The 16021-nt window shown below is 30.3% G+C and overlaps 2 protein-coding genes across 3 annotated transcripts; both read left to right on the forward strand.

Annotated features, from left to right (window-relative positions):
* The first annotated feature begins 666 nt into the window (after positions 1–666).
* On the forward strand, positions 667–1590 carry LOC139901794 (uncharacterized). Its single transcript, XM_071884471.1, has one exon. It carries the CDS (start codon positions 667–669, stop codon positions 1588–1590), a length of 924 nt encoding a protein of 307 aa, XP_071740572.1.
* An 8120-nt stretch (positions 1591–9710) lies between these two features.
* LOC139898224 (protein phosphatase 2C 53-like) lies at positions 9711–14237 on the forward strand. 2 transcript variants are annotated; one of them, XM_071880953.1, is made up of 5 exons: positions 9711–9880; positions 10382–11134; positions 11721–12059; positions 12187–12292; positions 13639–14237. In XM_071880953.1, exons 2-5 carry the CDS (start codon positions 10466–10468, stop codon positions 13974–13976), a joined length of 1452 nt encoding a protein of 483 aa, XP_071737054.1. In that variant the 5' UTR covers positions 9711–9880; positions 10382–10465; the 3' UTR covers positions 13977–14237. The 2 variants fall into 2 exon arrangements, with proteins under 2 accessions (XP_071737054.1, XP_071737055.1); XM_071880954.1 differs by lacking the exon at positions 9711–9880 and having other exon boundaries at positions 10181–11134.
* The last annotated feature ends 1784 nt before the right edge of the window (positions 14238–16021 follow it).

The following is a 16021-nucleotide window of genomic DNA, read 5'->3' on the forward strand; positions in this document are numbered from 1 at the left end:
AGAATCCTGCGGATATGTTGACAAAAGTGGTGACTCGAGAGAAATTAGAGTTATACAGAGACATAACAGGAATGTCCGTGGATTCAGCTGGAGGGGGAGAATTGATGGTTTCCAGCATACAATCTAGAAGCCCACCTTCTAGATGTTCAAAGTAGCCTTCTTTGAACATCATGTAGAAGAAGCAAAGATGAACACGATGACGGCCGCCCACCTTCTCCGTTCACGCGACACCTTCCTCGTTCACACCATTCCACCGCCACCAAAGTTTTAGTATAAATAGAGGTTGAAACTTCAATTGTAAATCATCCCAAAAATCACTCAGAGAAGAGTAATCACAACCTAGATAGTGTGTGTGAGTTTGAGAGTTTTTGTGAGTTTTGTAAATACTCGTGTAATCTATTCTTGGGAGTAATAGAGTTATTTTCTCTCAAATTTATATCTCCCAACGTCCAGGCGATCCTCTCTTCCTAACAATTTGTGTTTGTGTGAATAGTACTAGTATTATTTGAATTAAGTTTGTGTGTGTTCCATTCATCTTTTTGGGCTAAAGTTATCTCGAGCATTTACGGGTCGGGTGGGGGGTTTGGGGATTCTAATTCTTTTCAATTGTTGTGTAGCAGTTCTACATGGGCAAATATAATCAAAGCAGGTTCTATGATCGACAACATGGGGATCGAATTTTCGAGCTCCTTCGTTAAAGAAATTGGAAGTGGAAGTTCTATTATTTTTTGGTCGGACATTTGGGCTGGCAACACGACTTTAAAGGATCAATTTAGCAGACTTTTCGCCCTCGAAAGAAACAAAAATTTCAGCGTGCAGGAAAGGATCAAGCAAGAAGACAACTCAAGAACATACAATTGGCAATGGATTAGGGAACCTAGAGGTCGAGCCACATCTGACTTTTCTGTTCTAACCAACCTGCTCGATCAGATTCATTTGGATTCAACATCAGAAGATAAGATAAAATGGAACTTGGCAGCAGACGGGTCTTTTTCAACAAAAGCGCTCACGGTTTTGATCGACGGGAAGAGGCTACATCCAGGTAACTCAGTCACGGAAACTATTCGGAACAAATCAATTCCCCAAAAGGTAGTTATTTTCGTTTGGAGGGCCAAGTTAAAACGACTACCAATACGCTCGGAACTCGATAAACGGGGGATAGATTTAGACACCGTGTTATGCCCACTATGTGGAGATGAAATCGAAACCGTGGAACACTCACTGATTAAGTGCAAGATGGTTATTGATTTCTGGAAAAGTTTCCTACGATGGTGGAACATACCGGTCGATAATCTAAACGATTTAAATCCACTAGCTAACGACTCAATCTTCTCATCTTTTTCAAAGTTTGGCAACTCAATTTGGGAAGGTGTTAAATGGGTGTGTTGTTACATTCTATGGAACTCAATGAATAGCAAGATTTTCAAAGGCAAGGAGTGGAGTAACGTTTCTATACTCTCCGAGGTACAAGCTACTAGCTTGCGTTGGATCTCTAAACGCATTAAAAAGATTTCAATTGATTGGCACCAATGGATGTTGATCCCGGAATTCTACGTTGGTACCCGAAATAGTAGAACGGGGGTAGGCTGAAGTATTAGTTTTCCTCCTTTTTTTCCACTTTCTTTTTCCATTTAAATGTAATGTTTCGGGGTGTCAATGCCAATTTGGCTACCTGTATATAGTATACATCTCGAGGCAAATATAGTAATGTATAGGTTTAGACATTAGCCTTCGATGATGCTCATTATGGTCTTTGTATTTTTGTTGGTATATATATTTATTCTGCCTGCTTTTAAAAAAAAAAAAAAAAAAAAAAATGTTATAAATCTAGCCATCCATGACTTGTATGTTGTGTGTTCTAATGAAGATTTGTTAGATGATTAGGTATTTGGTTTAATTCAGGGTTAGAACTTTAGGGTATCTCCATTAGAAATTTTTGTTTGTGTCATTGATTTATTTTAGTGGATTTGCGTGTTTCATCTTTTTTGATTCGTTACAATGTACCTAACTTATAATACATAAATTTACAGCACTTTTTTGAAAACGACAATCATGTTAAAATATATACTGGTACATTTTATGTTCAATTAACTTTTTTACGTACTTTATAGCCTGATACAGAATAATATAATAATAATATAATAATAATTTGTATGATAATAAAAGAATAAAATAAAATATACGGAGTCAATAAAATAATAGAATAAATTATAAAATAAAGAGAAGCCGAAAAACCCATACCACGTGTATGGCACAAAGGAAACAACACCAACCAGGTTATTGTCGTTGCCAATGACGTGTGACCTACCACTTATATACACACAAAAATTTAATGAACTTATTGTTAAAATAATAAAGTAATTAAAAACTAATAATAATAGTAGTCATGTTTTATAAAGACAAGTTTTAATCTTTTTTACCGCTTTTATATACTTGCGTTCACTTCTTGTATTGCATTGGAAATAATTTTCTTTAAGCACGTAACTTGCTGTTTGTGTACTTTATGTATTCCTTATAGTTAGAATATGGTGAAGTTGATTCGATCACTATTAATAATAAATCGGGTGTGTGGAATGATGAAATATGTTTGTTGACGATTTCCCGAAGGTAGTGAGCTCACTTTATGCCACCAAGATAAGAAGATGCATCATTGTGGATTGTGTGTGATGAATATGGTTATAGTTGAGAGTGTGTTTTGTTCAGGGATCATATCTTCTGCTTCATATGACATTTTTTAGGATTTTTCCAGCTTTCAATGCTTTAATCGGTCTCCAATGTAGTCATAGAAGGATCCAATTGACTTTTTCTTTCGTCGATTGTGGAGATTCAGGTGGTTAAAAAGCATTGTTGGTTCATTCCTCTTTTGTCACCTAAGTGGTAAGATTTGAAAGTGGTTATCCCGCTCATCTCTTGCCTTTAACTTAGGCAACCCCGTGACTTAACCTTATGTCTTTGATCTTGGTAAGCGGGATACCTTTGTGAATCCCTTGCTCCGACCGTTATCTTCGGTTTTCTAGCTTTGCACATGTTTAAAAGATGGGGTACACTATCACTTTCCTTATTGAATGAGTACTATTTGTATCATATATTTTATTTATTATAAAATTCTTATAAACTAAACTAAATGACTAAATATTAATGGTGGGCTATGGTGATCAAGGTTGTGTTATTGTGTTTAGCGCACTAGCTTTTTGGAACTTATAGGAGTTTGAAGTTGAGATTTTAATAAGCTTCAAGTAATAAGTTTCGTTTGATAAACATAAAAATAGAATTTATGAAAATCATAAGTTCTTAAAAAATAAACTCCTCATAGGGTGGGTTTAGATGACACAATTTTAGAGCTTAAGAGAGCCTAAAAATGTAGAGCTTATTATTTTAAGGTCTTTATGAATTTTAAGCTTGGTTTGGTAATAAAAATGAAGAGCTTATGAAAAAGAGTAGAGTTCAAAAATTAAGCTCTTCCTAACTAGCTTAAAAAATAAGTTCCTGGCTTATGAGATGATACTTCACATAATTATCTTTCACATAATTATATATTATTATTATTATTGTTATTATTGTCATTTTCTAGTCAATTTACACACATAAGCTCCGGTTTCAATTACCTTACCACACATTATGAAAAATAACAATTTCCAGCTTTCGGCTTTAAAATTAAACTTCATCTCCAGCTATAAGTTCCAACTCCAGCTACTTTCGTCCAAACATACCCATAGTACCTTTTGAAAGAATTAGAGCTTATCAACTGAAAAATACTTTCAGATATTTTACCAAACACTTATAAATAATTGGGGATGATTCTCACACACACTTTTTTGATCCTCACACACCAATTTAAAGAAATGGAGTATTATTAGAAGAGTAAAAGGTTAAAATAGGTGTGTGAGGATCAAAAAATGGTGTGTTAGAATCATCCCCCATAAATAATACAAATAAGCTTCAGCTACCAGTTTTAAAAATAAGATTTTGCTCCAACTAGCTTCGTCCAAACGCACCCTAAGCCGATTATGCAAAATTTGTAAGTCATTTAAATTTTATACATAAAATTCGTAAATGTCAATGTTGGTTAACATTTCATTAGTCTCACCGAGTAGTGATTTCAAGACCCCAATTAATAATTCCTCTCGCAACTTTTAGAGTCTTGCTAAATACTCGTATAATGTCCTCGTGATTGTGTGTCTACTATAGTTTCGAGTTTTTGTTTGTGTGTGCGTTCTAATTATGCGGTTGCGCGTTGCATCGTGTATTGTCTAGTTCCTTGCTAGTTTTATTTCGTGTATTGTTACTTTTTAATAATAAAACCTTCTTGCCTTTCAAAAAAAATAAAAAAAAAATTACAATTAGTTATCGTTTTGCATTTCCAAAAATATATATCTACTTGTTAAGTATTTTTTATAAATCTATTATAAATAGTAACTAGGAATGAAAATAACACTTTATTGAATATACATGTACTAATTAGTTAATTAAAAATAAACTAAAGTCGAATAATTTAGTGCAGTTCCTTTTATCATTGTGGGATATGATATTTTATTCACGACACGTCACTCACAACAATTTTTCACCACAAGAAAAATGCAAAATAATCATTTGCTCTCTTTCCTCGAATACATTACGTATATTCCTATATATAAACAATATCAAATATAATATTCGTTAAAACTAGAATATTAGAATATTACATTACAGCTTTATATCAATTCTCAGCTACAATCATGATATACGGAGTAGTTTTTACTATGACCATAAAAGATACTACTACCATTTTAAATATTATCTTACCGTCATTCTACATTTTTTAACATTTTACTAATAGTTTGATGTTTTCAAACGCTCTATAACCACATTTGATAAATCATTAATATATTATTATTACTAATTTTATGAGCCCGTGCGTTGCACAGAATTTATATAAATTACTTTTAAAATTACTAATTATATTGATCAAATGTATAATACAATTACTGTGAATAAACCCTTTATTATTGATAACATTAAAAATTGTTATACGTTTATGAGCCCATCCGTTAAAATTCGTGTTGCAAATGTAAAAAAAATTGATATACTTAAGTTTATTAAATATCTTATTTTATATTTGATATAAATATTTCATTGTTTATTTAAATTAAATTATATACTTAACTTTTATTTAAATTAATAAGTTTATAAGTTTATTCGCTTGGATGAAGGTTGTTATAGTTTGTAAGGGAAATTTGTTAGGTTTGTATTTTATAAGTCAATTACAACTTATAAAGGCGATAATATATGATTAAAATTTTAAAAATTAATAATAATAATTTTCATATTTAAGTTGCTGTTTTTCCTGAAAAATAATATAAAAGAAAAGTAATGAACTCAAAAAATAAATCGATATTCTATTTATTATATGCTTCCACAAATAACAATAACAAATTTTATTAATGATTAATGATATACTGCGAATAATATCTCTTTATGTTCAATAGAGCTAGCCACTAATATCGTATTATCATATCATAATCATAATAAATTTAATTTAATATTACACAACTATCTAATATATTATTATTTTAAAAAACAAAAAACTAATAAAAGTTGTTAAAGTGACACGTGGCAGAATTAATCAGGAGGTGACACGTAGGATTATTGTCACGCGCTTTATATAATGTACATAGATTATTATTATTAATACTGTTATTATTATTATTATTATTGTGACGACCCGGAAATTTCGATCAAATTTAAACCTAATCTTTATTTGATTTCGACACGAGAAGCAAAGTCTAATTAACTGAATTTAAAAATTCTGAATTGTTGTTATGCAATCAATTAACCTTTGGCTAGTCCTGACGATTCACGAATATATATATATATATATATATATATATATATATATATATATATATATATATATATATATATATAGTATTTTAAAAAATATATATATATATATATATAGTTATAAATCTTTGAATACATTATTTAAGAATACTCGTTTTATTTACTTAACAAAGTTAATAACAAATAATTTTATATAACAATGGTAAATTGACGTAATATATGAGTATTGTAATAAGAATAATTCACAAGTATTATATGTAGATATGACTACAAGTTATAACATAATTTATTATTATTATTATCATTACTTTCATTATTATTATTATTATTATTATTATTATTATTAATATTAGAAATTAAAAATAATATTAGCATTAATGTTATTATTCTCAATATATAGTATATAGATATAAATATGATATATATAGTTTGTTATTATTATTTTTATCATCTATTATTACTATTATCATTAAAAATCATTATTTTTATTAATATAATTATTAATATTATTAATTATTATTATTTAAAATTTATCATTTTCATGATCTTATCACTATATTTAATAGTAATAGTATTATTTTATTAATATTATTATTATAAATTTTACTAAATATATTAAAAGTATTATTATTATTATTATTATTTATATAATTATATTCAATAATTATTAATATTAATTATATATTATATATATAAAATCAAGAGAACTCGTCCAAATTCAGTTGGACATCACTCTCAAACTGTAATCCAATTTTGTATGCTCTCCCTTAACTGGTTGCAAGATCGGATTCCATCACAGAAATAAAACAAAATCGGTTATCAATCGTATTCCTCTTTTATTTTTATAATTTTATTTTCTGTCCTTGAGGAATATTTCTGTCGACTCAATTTGAGGGATAAAACCAACGAATCCAGTTGTAATTGATATCATCCAACCTCACATTATCATTTATCAATTACAAGAACCCTTTACAGCTTTTTATTTAATCAAATTTCAACAGAAAAAGTCGAAGAACACTGCAGGTACCCTGTACGTGAAATTCAAATTCAAAAGCTACATTTTCGAATCAAATTTCAAAAACTGTAAATGCAGTAATGTTTTAAATCTTCTAATCAAGCTAGCTGCAAAGATTCACGATCTAATTTCTCTTATTGAATCTTAATTTGAGAAGTCAAACTTTGTTTCAAAAAGTCAATGAAATTGTTCATCGCTAAATTCGAATTTAATTCGATGTTTTAAGGTCAATTGATGATCCAGACAGTTCATAAAGAAGATTTGAAACCTTTTTCATTTAGAAGGCGTGATCTAAAACATCACAGAAACTGAGATTGATGTATGAGTTCAAACGAGTTCATGATAGTATGTTACAGCCAAATTTCCTTTTATTATGTTTAAATTGATTTAATCAAGCTATGAGAGTCGGTTCTGTTGTTAATCAATCCTACTTTCAATCCTTAAAACGTTGTAACAAATGGTCCATCTTCGATTTAATTTTGAAGAAGAAGAAGACTATGAGACACAAAATAAAACGGGATAAATGTATTTAGAATATAGGTTTAATCAGAAAAGAACGAGCAGAAGGATGGTTTAGTGAGTGTTCGGGTGAGCGAGGGGTCACGGGTTCGAGCCCGGTCTAGGGCTTTTCTTTTTACAAAAAGCTTATGAAGGAGTACACACTTTTATTTTATCTATAATTATTATTATTATTATTATTATTATTATTATTATTATTATTATTATTATTATTATTATTGCCATTATTATGATTATTATTATTATTATTAGTATTATCATTATTATTATTGTTATAAGTATTATTATCATTATTAACATCATTAATGGAATCATAAATATTATTATTAATATTAAGTGTTATCATTATTTTATCATTACAAACATTATTTTAGTATTACTATAAATGCTATTTTTAACAAACAAATGATATATATATATATATATATATATATATATATATATATATATATATATATATATATATATATATATATAAAGATATATTTAAAACATATAACATAACAGAGTTACCAGTTTTATATACAAAATGAATATATGAGACATATATATATTATATGAATATAAAAATGATATAATTAGTAAATCATATATATATAAACTTATTCGATTACGATTATGTGTATTAATATATATACAAATGATATATGTTCGTGAATCCAAGGCCAACCCTGCATTGTTTAGTTGTTCAATGTCGTTATATGTATTTTTACTACAAAATACAGTATGGTGAGTTTCATTTGCTCCCTTTCTAATTGCTTTTGCAATATATATTTTTGGGCTGAGAATACATGCGCTGCTTTTATAAATGCTTTACGAAATAGAGACAAGTGATTAAAAATGATATTCTGCGGATTGATGTGCTAGGTAATTTAGTTATATGTTATAAGAGCATGTAAGCTAGAATCCTAAAGATAGATCTATCGGGCTTAACACCCCCATCCTGTAGGCTACACTAGACATAAGAGCTAGTGGGCGGATGTTTAGTACTTCGAGGATTATTTATACACTTGCGAGTGTACATATCCATCTTTGCGAAGATGACTTATTATATTATTGTTAAGGTTGGTTACCGAGGTCTCAACATAAGCATAACGGTTTTATACACTTGCGAGTGTACATATATTTATAAACGGAAATCTTGTGGTCTATTAATATATTGGAATGATTGTTATGATAAACCTATGAACTCATCAACCTTTTGGTTGACACTTTTAAGCATGTTTATTCTCAGGTATGAAAGAAATCTTCCGCTCTGCATTTGCTCATTTTAAAGATATTACATGGAGTTATTCATGGCATATTTAGGACATCACCTCGCGATGGAACCAAATGTTGATGACTTCGTCCAGGAGGATTAGGACGGGTTGTTAAAATTATTATTATTATTATTATTATTATTATTATTATTATTATTATTATTATTATTATTATTATTATTATGATTGTTGTTGTTCTTCTATAATGTTAACCTTGTTTTATGATAAATCATACTCCGCTTATCGGAAAAGATTTTATCTATTTAAGTTATCTGTAGAAAACGAACATTTTATCTCAGATGTACGCGGTCCAACTAATATATTTCGTGATCGTTTTCGACTAATTTTAGATAACTTCAAGATATATTTTTGTTGAGGTTTGAAATTCAAGATATATTTCGTGATCGGATTCGGATTCGGATTCGTAGTTTTTTAATAGATAGTCGCGAAGAGTCGATTTTGTGTCTTGTGATTGTATTCGAGTCTCTGTTACTTTCGTTCGTGTTAATTGTGTGTTTGCGTGAGGTCTAGCTTCTTGCTAGATTTTGTATCGTGCTTCTTTTTAATTTAATAAAAATACTTGCCTTTCAAAAAAAAAAAAAAAAGTATCAAAGACTTAAAAACTCTTATGAAGATATCAAGACTTCAATTATTTAAACAGTGCTGCTTTGAAATTGTTAATAATAAATCATTTATATCATGGATTTTTAAAATCATTGAAAATACAATTTTAGAAAACATATATATTCTATAAAACAATTTTCCAACTACTATAATATATTGTAAAGTTATAAAACCCCGACCCCTCTTTAATTATGGTTGGCTGAAATCTAAAAAATCATCATTTATTGCCCAAATTAGAAAAAATATATTTGATTAAAAATGAATGATGCTTTGCAGGGGACATGGAGGGCTTCTATTGGTGAATACAAAAAGAGAAATTAAAAAACAAAAAATGTGTGGAGATGCTTTAATGTGCTTTTCTTTAATTGTTTCGTGACACCTGCTTCCTTCTTATGTCATTTGTCTGCTCAATTTCTCGTTTCCATTAAAAAAATACATTTATTTTTTATTTTTTTATAATTACCCATTTTTAATTTTTCTATATCCAAAATCAAGAAGTGGGCAATTACATTTACCTCAAAAGATTCAAAATTTGTAGGTTTCTTGAAAGAAAATTGTAGAGATCATGAAGACAGATAAAAGAATGGGGATTTTGAAGAACAAGAACAAGTTTCTTCAACTACATCATTAAAGATTTTATTAGGTAAGTGAGAACGACACTTAAAAAATAAAACTTTAACATGTTTGCTGATATTACAACACTTATTTTAGAGTAGTTGTTAATGTTAATTTTTATTGTTGAAAGTTGAATAATAATAATAATAATGATAGTAATAGTTGATATTATAAGAGGTTGATATAAATTGCCTTGGATCAAGGTAACTCCAAAAGTTTCAAGTGCAAAAAAGGTTAAAACTTTATTGTTTGTTCTTGTGATTCTTGAAACTTTTTTACTTTCTTTCATAGGTTTCTACATGACCCATATTGTATTTTGTTGATTTCCAACTTTTTAGTGTCTAGAGTTTTGAAAATTTTATTTTTGTTTGTGGGGTTATCTTGAAGTGTTGTAAAGATTGTGTTAATTGGGGACCATTTTAGTTAGTATTGGGAATTGGGGTTTTTGTTGGTTTATTAGATCCAACAACCAATTTGAATTTAGTTGTTGTATCATTCAGTTTGATTGAGTTTAGTTATAATTTCATAGGTATGGTATGGACTTAGATAAAGGGATGAATTAGTCAAACAATGACAGTTTGTGTGACTAAATTCAATCAAGATAGTGATTTTGATGGAGGAGATAATTTCGGCGGTTGTAGTGCCATCAAATTTAGGTAATTCGATCGCTAAAGCACCGATTTTAGAGGAAACCGCCCTTGTTATAATATCAGGGATACAACAAACTATGGCAGAAGAATCAAGTTCAATTGCAGTTGCAGATTGTAATAATAATAATAATAATAATAATAATAATAATAATAATAATTCTTTAGATGATGGATTTCAAGAAAGTGAAGATGAATTAATGTCGTTAGAAGGCGATCGAATCTTTGATAGTTCGTGTACACTTTCAATGGTGAGTGATTCAAGTAGTTTATGTGCTGAAGATATAATTGCGTTCGAAAGTGTAACTTCAGAGATTAGTACATTGGGATCAGATGAAAAGAGTATTAGTGTGGTTGAGGTTGAGGACAAAATCGTCATTTCAGAAAAAGTATCGTGTGGGGTCGGGACAGTAGCTCGAAGTGTATTTGAAGTGGATTGTGTACCGTTATGGGGATATACGTCTATATGTGGAAGAAGGCCAGAAATGGAAGATGCGGTTGCAACCGTGCCCAGATTCTTGAAGGTTCCGATTCAAATGTTGACCGGTGGTCGTGATGTTGACTTGTTGACCAAAAGTCTTAGCCATTTGACCACCCATTTCTTTGGGGTCTATGATGGGCATGGTGGTTCTCAGGTATCTTTCTGTTACTAAGACAATTTGAAATGTGATTATAAATACAAGTTTGACTTTTATGGTCAAACGAGTTGCTTTCCAAGTTTGTATAATTCTTCTTGTGTGATTATAAGATTTTCGTAGCAAAGTTCATAACTTTTAACTATATTACAACTAGGAACATGTTATTGTTGGATTTAATGGTATCAACATTGATGTTATGAATAAGAAGTCATTCGTAGAATCGTAGGACCTCAAAAGTCAAAGCACACCCTCTAGTTATAAAGAAGTTTGAATATTTTTCATTTTTTTTTTTTAATTTTAAAAAACTGATGGATGATGTTTGACTTCCCGATTCTAATAATTTCTTGTATATTAGGCTGCCATTAAGTCTAGTTTCAGTGATAAATCTTTAGTTCTATGTTTGACTTTCAGAAGTCAATTCACCTCCTTTGGGTAGTAAGTAGGTTTGTTGAACTAAAAGAAACTAATATACAAGATGGGTCAATGACATTTGACTTTTGTCAAGATTTTCACATGAAATTATTCGTGACAATCTTCATACTTGTATGTAAATTTAATGATATATCGCGTACCTTATGGTCAGGTTGCAAATTACTGTAGTACCCGTCTTCATGTTGCTTTACGAGAGGAATTAGAACCTGTTATGGCAAGTTGTGATAGTGACGAGAATGGTATAATTGATAATAGTGATAAAAGTTGTCAAGATATGTGGAAAAAAGCGTTCGTGAACTGTTTCCTTAAAGTTGACGATGAAATTGGAGGAAAACAAGCAAATGTTGATCCCGTTGCTCCTGAAACAGTGGGGTCCACTGCTGTTGTTGCGTTAATATGTTCTTCCCATATAATAGTTTCGAATTGTGGTGATTCGAGGGCGGTTTTATGCCGAGGGAAAGAAGCCATGGCATTATCTGTTGACCATAAAGTAAGATAAGATCAAAAACACCTTTTCTTATGTGTCACCATTATTTAATAAGTACCGTGTTATAGTTTATTCTTGTATTGTTATTGTGATTAATATAATATTAATATGTTGTTGTAAACTTCAATAGCCGAATCGAGAAGATGAGTATGCAAGGATTGAAGCGGCTGGAGGCAAGGTTATACAATGGAATGGGCATCGTGTTTTTGGTGTTCTTGCAATGTCAAGATCTATTGGTACGTGATCTGACTACTTTTATGAGGGGTCATATTTGACCTTTTTAGCCATGTCAATGAATTAAAACCAACTTTCTGGTAGTAGTTAGTTGGTATTCTATGATTTGGGTCAAAACAAGTATTGCTTCGTATGGGTTAAAACTGGTTGGGTCGAGTTGACCTTAAAACCTTTTGGTCCGTTTTAGAATGTGGAGAATAGTTAACTCATTGTGTATGATTACAAAAATTATAACAATAATACTCTTACTATTTGAATAAGGATTAGAAAGTTTTACGCAGTCATAATACAATTTTAAGCGCCTTTCGAACCTTTTCCTTTTTGTTTGACCCATTGAAGATACAACATAACTCAATTTCCTAAGTAGTTTTGTCCTTAGTAATTTTCGCCCTTTCTTAGTGATTTTTAGATTTAAATAATGCATTCATTATGATTTAAAATAAACATATGATTATAGTAACTGCTCTAAAGGTGAACCTTTTTTGTAACTTAATAACCCTTTTGACCCCGTTTCCTCTTTGATCGGTTAATTATAACCCAAGTCGAACTTGTTCGTAAGTAAATTTGTCAAAACTGCAATATCTACATGTAATTTTCTTGAACATTTACCAAAATAGGAAATTATGCGACAAAAAATTATTTGCCCGATTTGACCCATTATATATGCAACATAACCCAAATCGACCTGTTCATAAATCGTTTGTGGTTTCTTTAAAAAAAATCTAAAATGCATCAATTTAGATTTACAAAAACCATTTGATTACGGTAACTGCTCTAAAAATGCACTTTATGTAACTCAATATTTACCAGTTTGACCCATTTCCTTTTCAGTTAAATTTCTCTTTGACCCGATTCAGATGAATTATAACCCTATCCAAACTCATTCGCAAGCATATGTTTGAATTATAACAATCAATTTTTACTGTTTGAATAAGGATTAGAATGTTATACAGCCATAATACAAATTTAGCACCTTTCGACCTTTTTCCATTTTACTAATAGTTTGGTTTGACTGATTTGACCCGTTAGAGATACAACATAACTTAAATTCAAAAATCCGTTGGGCCTTTCTTAGTAATTTTAGAAATTACATAATGCATTATTAATCATAAATACTAAAAACATGATTACAGTAACTGCTCTAAAAGTACACTTTCTGGTAACTTAATAACCTATTTGACCCGTTTCCTTTTCAGTTTGACCCAAGTCGAACTCATTCACAACTAAATGTGTCAAAACAGCAAATCTCTACATGTAACTTTCATGAAATTTTACCAAAATAGGAAATTATGCCACAAATAGTATATTATTTCTTACAAGATGTGAAATTGTGGTGGGTGGGACCCAGGTGATAGATATTTGAAACCGTGGATCATCCCGGATCCCGAAGTAACGTTCATTCCACGAGCCAAAGAAGACGAATGTCTAATTCTTGCAAGTGACGGTTTATGGGACGTAATGAGCAACGAAGAAGTTTGTGAAATCGCTCGAAAAAGAATACTCATTTGGCATAAAAAGAACGGCGTAACGAATCTTCAACAAGAACGAGGCGAAGGAATCGATCCCGCAGCTCAAGCGGCTGCCGAAAGCCTCTCGAATCGAGCTCTTCAAAAAGGAAGTAAAGATAACATTACGGTTATTGTTATAGACTTGAAAGCACAGAGAAAGTTCAAGACAAAAACATGATGATGATCATAGTGACAAAAACTGATAAAGTGTACAATGTTATTGCTGTTCAGTATACAAAACCAAAACCGCAAAGCCCATTTGTTTTTCATATGGGTTGATATGTTTGTTTGTTGATGTAAATGTTTTAGAAGATGTTTTTGTAGTAGTAAGAATAGGGCTTCTTTGATGTGTTTTTACTTACTATTGTTCCTCCAAGTTTCAAAGGCTTTGTGAGGTATTATTATTATTATTGTACCTATTATAATTGAAATAAAATGTAGCATCTGAAATGTTTGTTTGTCACATTTATATTTGATGTCATTTTTTTTTATGGACAACAGTTAGTTGGGGATCACTCGGGTGGATTTAACCACCCATGCGATTATCTACCCAGTTGCTATACCCGCCCCCCAACTGCATTCTTAGGAGGAAACTCACACCAATCCTATACGGGGCATGGACGGTAAAACTGTCAAAAGTGTTTGAAACTTGAGATTAATGTTAGGGGAAAACATCAATTAGAGATGACCCTTTTAAATCTTGTTTCAAATTATACTTTCCAAAAAAAATATTAGAGATGTTACATTACATTACATTATGAAATAAAACAATGCTTATATTTGTTATCATTATGGTCTACTTGTATAATATGTATAATAATTTGTCATCATGAGGAGTACTTCAGCCATTTGACTAAAAGTCAAGACACTATTATAACATACTACGTATAAGTCTTACCCTGAAATCGATTATATGCAAGGACACAGAATCAATGGTCAGAAATAGTAATAGTAATAATGTTACAATAAATTAAAATAATAAAAAGTACTCCGTATAACAAAGACATACCAAACCTTAGGGAAAACCTTATCGGTTGACTCATTAAAGCGTTTAATAAAGACGTACTAATTGATTTTGACATTGCGAGAGTACCAAGTGCACGATGCTCATTCCATTGTATACCTTATTTCCAACAACTTCAATGCTTGCATATTAATCTTCTCGATTTAACTACTACATAAATCTAACCATATAACTAAAGAAAATTAGAGGTAACAAGTGTAATTAAAATCTTGTTAGTACACTGCAATAACCAAACCGAGAAGATGAATATGCAAGAATTGAAGCGGTTGGAGGCAAGGTTATAAATGGAATGGGCATCGGGGTCATGGTGTCCTTGCAATGTCAAGATCAATTGGTGCGTAATCATTATGCTCTCAGTTTATCTTCGACTACTTGTGTTCATGCAATGCCAAGGTCAATAGATGAAAAACAACTTTGTACAAAATTCACCGACATGTACATTGTACGTGGTGTAAGCAGAAAAGAAAAAAAAACCACATGTATGATATTCAACATTTATCTACTCAAATCGTTGATTATACATTAGGAATGTCAATCTTTTTTATTTTTGACTTTGTCAATTTATTCCTTAAGTACTCCGTATTTAAATATTTTTGAGAACAAAACCCAAAACTGGACAAAAACCTAATTTGGATTATGAAACCAATACACCAAATTTAGATTACGAAACCAGAACACCAAATTTAATTAAATTTGATTTCGCTAAAAGAATCATAATCTTACCAAATATATTAGTTCACAATAACTTGATTATGAACACTAAACTCTCAATAAACAATAGATACAAATTATATGAACAAAATTGAGAGAACACGAATGATATATAATATGAAAGACAAAGTAATCGTGCTTGAGAGATACAAAATACAATGAACATCGTACCCCTATTTATACAAGGTTAAACCAAATCTCCAAGATTTGGTTTCCAAAACTACTTGACTAAAAGATAGGAAAAGATAAACTAAAACTTATTAATATTCTAAACAAATCAGTGTTTATCTTCTAGAGATAATATCAAATCAAAACGTGATCTTCTAAATATTTATCCAGATCTCCAGAATTCCCATAGCTTCTTTACCAAGTAATTAAACCGTTCACACAAACAGATTCTGCAACTTGCATCTCCAGACTCTAACTTCCAGACTCTAACTTCCTGCAAAACATTTTGACTCATCAGATCTTATTCCAACAATCTCCCC

This window comes from Rutidosis leptorrhynchoides, chromosome 3 (genome assembly GCF_046630445.1).
Source record: "Rutidosis leptorrhynchoides isolate AG116_Rl617_1_P2 chromosome 3, CSIRO_AGI_Rlap_v1, whole genome shotgun sequence".
In the NCBI taxonomy this organism is placed as follows: Eukaryota; Viridiplantae; Streptophyta; class Magnoliopsida; order Asterales; family Asteraceae; genus Rutidosis; species Rutidosis leptorrhynchoides.

Bases quoted from the DNA above. Each gene is read 5' to 3' on its own strand.
- LOC139901794 (XM_071884471.1), top strand. From the start codon at position 667: ATGGGGATCGAATTTTCGAGCTCCTTCGTTAAAGAAATTGGAAGTGGA.
- LOC139898224 (XM_071880953.1), top strand. From the start codon at position 10,466: ATGGAGGAGATAATTTCGGCGGTTGTAGTGCCATCAAATTTAGGTAAT. The intron at 11,135-11,720 runs GTATCTTTCTGT...CCTTATGGTCAG, and splicing joins ATGGGCATGGTGGTTCTCAG to GTTGCAAATTACTGTAGTAC. The intron at 12,293-13,638 runs GTACGTGATCTG...GGTGGGACCCAG, and splicing joins TGCAATGTCAAGATCTATTG to GTGATAGATATTTGAAACCG.